We start from the raw sequence: 9584 nt of genomic DNA, 5'->3' as shown, positions 1-9584 counted from the left end.
CCCGTTGCGTGTTAGCCGGGCCTCGCTGTGTCTGATAAGTCAGCCAGCGAGTGTGTTGTGCCGCTTGGCCCTCCCTGTCTGTGAACAGCTCGGGGTGGCTTCGGCTTTGAGGATGGACGGGTCACATCCAAAGCTTCACCTGCGGTTGCTGGCTGTGTTCCCCTGGTGTGTTGCCCGCTTCGCCGGCGTACACACCAGTCGGACCTCGCTGTGGCGAGTAAGAGTTCTCCAGCCTGTAGCGCCGACTCTCTGTCTGGCATTGCCCTCATGTTGTAGGCCTATGCGACCAGCGGGATGCTACTTGGCAGCTCGGTGTGCTGCGTTCCCTGCCGGTCTGCCTCGTGGTTCCCGGGCTGACCTTGAGCGGCCAATCACTTACGGTCCTGTGTCCTGCATGACCGGTTCAGGGCAGTCTAGCGTCTGCAGACTGCTGCCTCCACCCCCTGGCTCGGCCTTCGCATTGCGAAGCCCTGACCAGGGTGGTGTCTCTCTTGGTGCGTTGTCACTGACTCCCGGCACCTTCACTCTCGGTGGTGCACTGTCTCCTCGCTGGTTGTCTTACAGAGTTACCCCGTACATATGGAATATGTAACGGTGTGGAGAGATAGTCTCGATATGCTAGAGAACGTACGGTTACGGTGTAACCTTGGTTCTCTTAGTGAGAGACTATCTCTCCACCGTGAGGCCGCTCGGAGATGCGTTCTGATCATCACCGGTGTCACGTCCACACAGCTGTTTTATACGTAAGCTGTGGGGCGTAGCCGGGCGTGCTGGAGTGTCTTAAAGAAATATCCACACGCCACGACCAAGAGGGCTCGTACTCCGTACATATGGAATATGTAACGGTGTGGAGAGATAGTCTCCCACTAAGAGAACCAAGGTTACACTGTAACCGTACGATATATTTTCCTGTGATATCTAACATCCATGAGTGTCATAATCCCTGAGTCTTAAACCCGAGTTTTTCAGTTTTGTGGTTCAAGGTTTGCTTTGGGGTTCGTGAAAGGATTTTATCAAAGTTGTTGTTTATGATTTTATTCTTGTGCTTTTATGTCTCTGATATTTTTGCCTTTACTTCTTTGCTCATAATGTTTCCTTATATTTGTTAGTTCTCTTTCATGACCCCATTCTGTTCCTCCAGTCTTAACTCTGTGGTTGTTTTTGGACACCAAGACACCAAAATCAAACAGATTTTGGTGTCTTGGTTTCTTGTGCTTTTCATTTCATTTCATTTCATGTCCTTTGTCTCATTTTCACCGATTTGTTTCCCACCTGTTTTACCTTGTGTAAATATTCTCTCCTCTTGCCCTTTTCCGTGTCATCTCACTTTGCTGTGTGCTCCCCTGCTCTGTGTTTCTTGGTTCCATTATTCCTAGTTTTTAATTTTCATATCTCGCTCTGTGTGTGTTTTTGGACTTCCTTTGTTTGTCATTGTTCAGCAATTGAATTGAGTTCATACTGTTTCCAGAGTTTTGTGTTTGGTTCAGCATCCTGCGTGCCACACAGCTATTCATGACACTGCATTTTTAAATAAAACCTCGAATTAATTCTAACCACATATTAAAGTAAAGCAAGTCATATTAACACATTTTTTTATTTTTAAAAATTAGTGCACTCATTGTCAGCTGAAAATGCATCCAGTTCAGAGCTACAGGAAGATCAACAGATGACCAGTGAGACCACCATAAGAGGTACATAGCGTCTCTCTCTATCTCGCTCTCTCTCTCTCTCTCTCTCTCTTAAAGTCTTTTGCCACCTCTTATTTCCAGTCTCTCAGTTTTTCTCTCCTTGGGAGTCGTTTTCATTCCAGCACTTCCACCTAACCATTTTCAGAGGCACATTTTCTTGTTTTCTTAAGCCTATGACAGAGGATAACACAGTTTGACTGACATAAAATAGTATTTTTGCACCAACAAAGAAATTCTCAAAGAGCTATTAGTCAAAAACCTCATCCGAACATGAGCACACAAACAGTATCTTAAGTTCATGGCTTTAAGAAACAAAAAACAATCCAACAAATATCTGATACAGGGCTAAGAGATGGATATGGCCCTTCAGCCCCACCTGCCATTCACCAAAGCCTCAACAGAAATGGTCTCAGTGGAATGGAGGCTGTCAAGAGGTTCAGGGTGAAAAGGCTGAGGTATGTCAAATTACACAAGAACTGATAATCAGTCGCAACAAGTTTTGTAGACTGAAGAATCCAAAATTTGTACTTTTGGATCGAAACCTTTGTCTATATGTATAGAGGAGCTCAGCAGCGAGGTACCACAGCCAGCTGTGAAACATGATGGAGGTTTTGTTATGATGTGTGGCTTCAATTAAGCCAGTGGGGTTCGGGAGCCAGTCAAAACTGTTTGAAGTATGAATGCAGAAAAGTACTGTCAGATTTTGATCAGGTATACAGGAGCAGCTGATCAGCATCTTTATTTATTTATTTTTTTTAGCTTGGCAACCACACTGCTAATGCAGTAAAAGAATAAATGGATACAAAAGCACAGAATGGAAAACTAAAAGTCAAGGATAGACCTCGAAATTAATTAAATAATGTGAAATCGTTGTGACAGATAATAGAACAAAAGGCCACTAACATCCAAAGAAGAGCTTTGAATGTCCTTAGTGAAGATTAGAAAACTACTACTGAAGACTACTTTAAGAAATTACAAGAAAGTTTGCCTAAGAGAGCTCAGACTATGTTGGATAATATTGTTTTTTATACGAAGTGTTGAATTTCAAGCTGGAATTGTATAAATGAAGTTTTTGCTTCATATACAGTAATTACATGTATGCTTGCTAACCTTTCAATTAATCTCTTCACTTTTAATAGCAAAATATAAAGAAATAAAGATGACTGAAGGCATTTCCACAGTACTGTACATGCCAACACGTTATGTCGTCTGTTTTTGTTGTTTGTTTTTTTTGTTTTCTTGACACAGTTATCCAGACCTGATCCAATAAACTGAAAATCTGAAATGAAAGCACAGAAGCTGCTTTATTGTTTTCATATCATAACATCAATGTCAAGAATGTCTTTTTATGTGTCCTTTTAGATAATGAAGTGGAAGTGGAGAAACTCTGCAATTTTCAGGCTATTGTACAGCACCTGGATCTAAGTAAAGACAGTATTAAGTACACTGTGAGCCGGCCCATTATAAACAACAGTCATCATACAGATGTTGTGCTTGACATGAAACTCTACGCTATCCTGGATATGGTAAGTTGTTCAAGCTACTTGTGTATGTTTGTGTGTTTTAGTTTGAATAAATGATAATGGACATTTTTGTTACCAAATAGTTTGTTTCTTTCGATAATAAAATAATGTCAAAAGTCTGCTCAATTGGTGCATATTTGTCTGCTTCATATGCATAATTTCAGTTTTCACTGTCATGTATTCTCTTTGGTATTCTCTTAATTATGGAGATCCATAAGCTTCATCTATGAATACATCAATGTCTGTCTTTTTTGTGGCCTTCTATGCTTCTGTTAGTTGTCTAAGACCATTTAAGACTTCCCAGATGTTGGGTTTTTCTTGTCTATTGGAGGCTGCATACTGTTGATCTTACCCAGGTCTTTCTAGGATTACTGTGGCACAAGTCAGGCTCAACCATTTGAGCTTGAACACTGCTTGATTTCTTTGTTCACAGAGAGAAATTGACCAGACCTTAATTTCTTACATTTGGGTTTATTTGGTGAGTTTTCTCTTTCAAATACATCAATTTTCACAGTATTGTTGAAATTGAAATTGCTTGAAATTACGTGTTTTCATCTTTTGTCTTTTTCTCCTTGTTTGTATCTCTTTCCTCTTATTTGTATCCCTCTGACTAGTCATGGAAAAACGAGTACACTAAGTGGGAACCAGATGAATTCTGTGGAATTAAACAAATAACAATTCCTACTGAATATTTGTGGATGCCAGATATAACTATTTCAGAGATGTAAGTTTAACATATATGCACATAAACTCACACAGACCATACAGTCACTAGCAATAAGGCATTAAGCTACAGCTAAAAAAAAAAAAACCCCAAAGCTGAACATTTATAATTCATTATTAGAAACGTATATGCTGCTCTTCAAAATCTTAACATCATTAATTTTTTTTATCCTTGAAGATATTGTATAATTCATTAAATATGTTGCAAATTGAGCAGCAAGCCCTTCAAGTCCATGTGGTCATGTTGAGCCCTCCAAGACATTAATAAAGACTATATCTATGTTGACCATCCCATTAAAAAAGAATAGCAACTAAATGCTGTTTTTTTTCCTCAAAACTGTCCTGGATAATTTTGGAGATGTGCACTGGATAATTGTTTTGTCATGGTGCAATCAGCTCAAACCAAGCAGGATTCATGAGGTACATCGTGGCTTTGAAACATGAAATGATAACCTTCCTTTTCCAAGATCCATTTTGTCCAGCACATATCTATATGGATGCACCTGAATATTCAGTTATTTGGATATCCCTCTGTCATTTAGATAATCTTGCAGTGATATTCCTGCACTTGTTCATCCTTGTGTTAGTTTTAGTGCTAAATCCTTTGCAAACCCCCCCCCCCCCCAAAACCTATGGACAGATTGCTTGCCCACTGCTCTATTTCTTTTTACATACCTAAAACAGCACATCGAAAAGATATTGTGTTAGATCTGCCTTTTCCTACAGACCAGTGGCTACTTTTTCAGTGATGAAGAGTTACACATCCTGCACAGGGAGGAATGCAAGTTAGAGTAGCTCCTTTACATGAAAAAAGAAAGACTCAAGGAAGAGGCCTATCTTTCACCATCTTAAAGCTATTTCCCAACTTTCTCTGAATGGTACTCATGGTTTATCCAGTAACTACAGATTAAATCCTTAGTTTTTCTTATACTACGAAAATGGGTCAGTTCTTAATGGGGTACATTCTCCATAGTAACAGATGCTGTATTCTCCAGAGCAGAGATGAAAAGGTATGATTTGCTCTTGAGGCCAACAAAGGGCAAAACTTCTGTGGTCCATGTGTGGGTATTACCAGTTGGACTCTGTGTGGAACAGCCCATAGGGTTCATTTTTGTCCCACGCAGGCATGTTTGTGTGGGTCATTCGTATTGATCCTGGTGGTCTGAGCTTGATGAGGTGTGGATAAAGGCGTGTCTGAGGACAATTGGGAGGGAAGAGATCATTGGTTACCAAACTTTGTCATAATTTCTAGTCCATCATTTCTAGCTGAAATTATTAAGTAATTTAACACAAACTCTTGTGTAAGTCGCCACTTGATGTTGCAGTTTTTATCTGGATTGTAACATAAGTAATTAAGACATGGTGGCTTAATGCATTAATCCTCCTCAGCTGGAGAGTAAGATTTGAGTAGGATTCTGTCTACCTATTTGTCATAACTGATGCTGCTTTTTTGAGTGGCTATAACTGATTGTAATTTTCTGTCTTACAGGACAGAGAGAGACAAAGCCTCTCCGAGTCCTTATCTCTCCATTGAAAGCGGTGGTTTGGTTGAATACAGAAATGACCAGGTGATCGTAAGCACCTGCAAGCTGCACGTGTACAAATTCCCTTTTGATGTTCAGAGGTGTAACCTCTCCTTTAAGTCTATCATGCACTCTGGTGAGCCCATAGCATATATGCGTGCCGTTCATGAAGTTATAAACCCAAACCATCAGATACAAAAATATATATTTCTTTCTTGCTGATCTTTTATTTTTATGTTTCACTTCAGATGAAGAAATAAAGTTACAATTCAACGAAACCAATAATACGGTCACAGAATGGTCTCGAAATGTGATGCAGACACAATACGAGTGGCTGTTTATCAACATGTCAGTTACCACCAAAACTGTCAATGAATTTGACTTCAACCAACTTATGATTGTTTACACTGTGAGTATTTCTGGGAGCAGCTGCACAGAAATGGGGAAAAAAGCATTACTTTCCTTTTTGTGACCATAATACATGTGCAATATAGAGTAGGAGTAGGATGATTAACCACCTCACATGCAAATTGACAGATTACCATGAAGAGGAGGTCTGTCCTCTACATTGCCAATTTCTTGCTGCCAGTCTTCTTCTTCTTGGTTCTGGACTTGTCCTCCTTCCTGATATTAGACAGTGGAGGTGAGAAGCTCGGCTTCAAGATCACTGTCCTGCTCGCTGTCACAGTGATGCAGCTTCTTCTCAATGAGATTCTGCCCAGCTCTTCAGACAGTATTCCACTTATAGGTAAAGAAGAGCATATTTGACTTCATGCAGTGAATTAATCAAGCTATCAAGTCATTAAGTGATTTGTCCACTTTCATGCTGGATGCCCTCCTCAGCTGTCTATTGCATTGGGGTTTTTGCTCTGATGCTGCTCAGCCTCCTGGAGACAATTTTGGTGATGCATCTGATTGAGAAAGACTCGCCAGCCCAGGATAATGAGACAGATGGAAACCAAAGCCTGGTGGAGTGCTGTGAGGAGAAACAGGACATATCCAACTTTCACAGCTGTTGTAGAGGTGTGCTTAATTGTAGCAGTCGTTGTCTGTCACCTATCTATGTAATTCTAGCTGTGTTGCATTGTTCTTCCCGTCTATTTTTTTTATTCCAGACATGAAGAGATGTAGTCATTGTGCATCTGTTCATGATGTATCTGTGGATGAAAGACCAACTGTGTCTACATCAATCAACAGTCTGCCACCACTGACTATAAAGGTTGGAGTTAAATTGGACTTTTAAGTGTTTTTCAAGTGAAATATAAAAACTGATGAAAGACATCATGTTTGCATGAGAGAGAGATTATCCCAAACCCTAACATGGGTGTTGAAAGTAAACACTTTCACTAAATCAATGTGAAAACAAATCAGTGTGTGAAATGTAGCAGCAACTAGACTATAAATGGCTGTATATGTAATCTTATTGATTACATTTCAACAAAACTATTTTTTCAGAGTTGTAGCTGCAACCTGATGAAGATGTTCTTTCCACTGGAAAAAGTCTCGGGTGACCTGCGGGAGACTAGGAAAACCGTGACTCTGCAGAGTACCAACAAGAAGTCCGGCTACTGGACCAATATAGTAAAACATATCAACAGGGTTTTTGTCATTTTTTATTTGACAACAGTGACTGTGTTTTTGGCAATTATGATTTTATTGTGGAACAGTGCTGAAGATGAGTAGGCCGAAAGTTACTTTACTTTAAATCATTAGCATGAGGATTAACTTTACTTAACTAAAAGTTTCTGTTCCTTTATTAAGTCCAAGTCTAAAGTATGCATTTAGACTAGGGGTCGGTTTTGATTATCGATTTATCGATTAAAATCGATTCTAGCTTGGATAACGTGATATCATTCATTAAAATCCTGAATCGATTTTTTTAATATAAATTTATTTTATTCTCATGTTAAACCTCACAAAATTTCAACAACCACCAAACAGCTAAAACAGTAAATGACACGGCTTCTGCACAAAGACGTAAACACAAAGCGCGGACCGTGGATCAGAATCAGTGAGATGTCGCCTTTCTCACCCGACAGCACGGACACGGTCGGGGCTGAAAGCCGACAGCTCGCTGATTCTGATGTTTCGACCGGTCCGCGCTCTGTGTTTAGCGCTAGATTCTAAAGCTGTTAGTTTTATCTTTCTCCAAACAATATTGACCGAACCAGCAGCAAAAGAAGATCCAAACTACGCTTCACATAAAAATCGTCATGACTCCCTCTGACTTTTGCTGTTTTGCTTCCACCACGATAAAATCACACTTCATGCACAGCTCCTCTCTCTCTCTCTCTCTCCTCTCTCTCTCTCTCCTCTCTCTCTCTCTCTTCAAGAACAGTTTCCCGTCTAAAAATCTGTTTTCTGCATTATTCGCTTGCTTGTTATGCACTAGTCTACCGTTGTTTACAGCGCTGTCCGCCGCTGTTTTTTTCACATTATTATGCATGGCAATATAAAGCAATGCAGTCCATGAGTGTTGTATATCTTTCATTTACATCTGTATCGTGTTGGAATAAACATTAAAAAGCTTTTTATTTTTTTTCTTATGTATATCTTTGTGTGTTTGTGTGTTTGTTGCACAACCAACTGACTCTCAATTATAAAGTGCACTCCATGTAAAGGTAATGATCATGGAAGTTTGTTTCCCATTTCCGCTCAGCATTTCTATAACTTCTTCTATGATTATATTGGAATCACAAATATAAGTTGAAGAATTTGCAGATGGGACTAGTCTAGGGTCAAACCTTAGACCAGTTCTTTTTTTTTTATATATATATATATTTTACATTTGAGCCACCTCCTTAAACTTTTTATTAGTATGCTTCACCTAACAAACTAAAAAAAGGTTTCTTACCTCAGTGAATGTTTAATTATCATCAAAGATTGGATGTTTAACTTCATTAAACTTTGAATGTGGCAAAAATGTCAATAGGCTAAGGAAGCCAGTCCCTTCAATTGCAAAAAAAACATATAGTTAAGCTTTTCCCAGCTTCCCTTCAGCTGGTCCAAAATAGATTAATCTGGCTGCTAAAAAAACAAATAAAAGAAAGCCTGGTTGTTGCATTTCGGTCCATTAACTTTCAAATCAGGACCAGGAGTTTAACCCCTATTCTTATTTCCCTTTAATGACTAAATGACTGACAATTAACTAATTTTTTTTTTACCTCTAATTCAGGTCAAGAAGTCTTCATTAAAGGGCTTCCAACAGCTTCCAACAAGTGTGCAATCAGTTTAGCAGAAAAAAAATGTCAGTTTCAAATGTTGAAAAACATAATTTGCTCATTTGTTATGTAGATCAACTACTCAGCACAGCTAAGAGGGGGAAAATGGATGTACAAACTTCACAAAAATCTTGCTGTGTTCTTTTTATGTGTGATTGTGAGTATGTTGGGGTTGCTGTGGCTCAGGATGTAGAACAGATCACCTACTAGTTGGAAAGATGGTGGTTTGACCCCTGTCTGCTCCAGTCTGCATGCCAAACATCCTTGGACAAGATAGAAATCACTTACATATGAAAAGCATTTTTAACCTTCCTCTCGTGTTAGCTTTCTGTTATCATCTCCTATGTTAGCGGGTCGGTTTTGACCCGTGAATTAAATCAGCTATAAAATACACTAAAAACAATAAGTTCTCATCCAATTTGTTTCTCATCTCTTGGTTACCTTGTTAGGCTTCCTTATCCATGAAAATTTTGGTTTTAATACTTTTGGCTTGGGCCTCTTGGTCTTTTTTTGTCACTATACCCCTCGATTTCAATAAAAAAAAATTGTAAAATTAACCTCAAGAGAATCATATTAATAAATAAAAGTTTTCTGTGTTACCTGAGTATTACTGAGGGGTATAGGACACATCTCTTAAATAAATCTGTTTTATTGATTTTTTTCATTTTAGATTAATTACTAAAATGACATCTATGGTGTTACGGGTCAATTCCGATCCATAGATATTTACATCAAGAAAAGACAAAAATTTTGTTGTTTTTTAACAGTAGACCTTTAATATAAACTGAAAAAAAAGAAAAAGTCCACTCCTCCTTTGTTTTGGTTATAGCCGTGGGTAATTGTGGGCTTTTTATCACATCCCAATGATACAGCTTCACCTCAGTTTCCTTTGTGAAGTTCTTGTCC

General features: G+C 39.0%; 1 protein-coding gene across 1 annotated transcript in view; it reads left to right on the top strand.

Moving 5' to 3' along the window:
- The window catches only part of LOC102312309 (5-hydroxytryptamine receptor 3A-like), an 11023-nt gene extending 3746 nt beyond the window's left edge, over window positions 1-7277 (top strand). Inside the window, exons 2-11 of the mRNA XM_042215942.1 lie at window positions 1611-1691; window positions 3051-3214; window positions 3645-3689; window positions 3826-3935; window positions 5424-5593; window positions 5706-5866; window positions 5995-6205; window positions 6301-6480; window positions 6573-6676; window positions 6913-7277. Of these exons, the coding sequence (XP_042071876.1) occupies window positions 1611-1691; window positions 3051-3214; window positions 3645-3689; window positions 3826-3935; window positions 5424-5593; window positions 5706-5866; window positions 5995-6205; window positions 6301-6480; window positions 6573-6676; window positions 6913-7140 (1454 nt within the window). The 3' untranslated portion in view covers window positions 7141-7277. The remainder of the gene's footprint in view (window positions 1-1610; window positions 1692-3050; window positions 3215-3644; window positions 3690-3825; window positions 3936-5423; window positions 5594-5705; window positions 5867-5994; window positions 6206-6300; window positions 6481-6572; window positions 6677-6912) is intronic.
- Window positions 7278-9584: the final 2307 nt, after the last annotated feature.

The sequence above is a fragment of the Haplochromis burtoni genome, unplaced genomic scaffold, assembly GCF_018398535.1.
Source record: "Haplochromis burtoni strain Fernald_Lab_line unplaced genomic scaffold, NCSU_Asbu1 Contig_878, whole genome shotgun sequence".
Lineage (NCBI taxonomy): Eukaryota > Metazoa > Chordata > Actinopteri > Cichliformes > Cichlidae > Haplochromis > Haplochromis burtoni.
The sequence above is the reverse complement of the archived record's forward strand: the minus strand, read 5'-3'. Positions and strand labels throughout refer to the sequence as shown.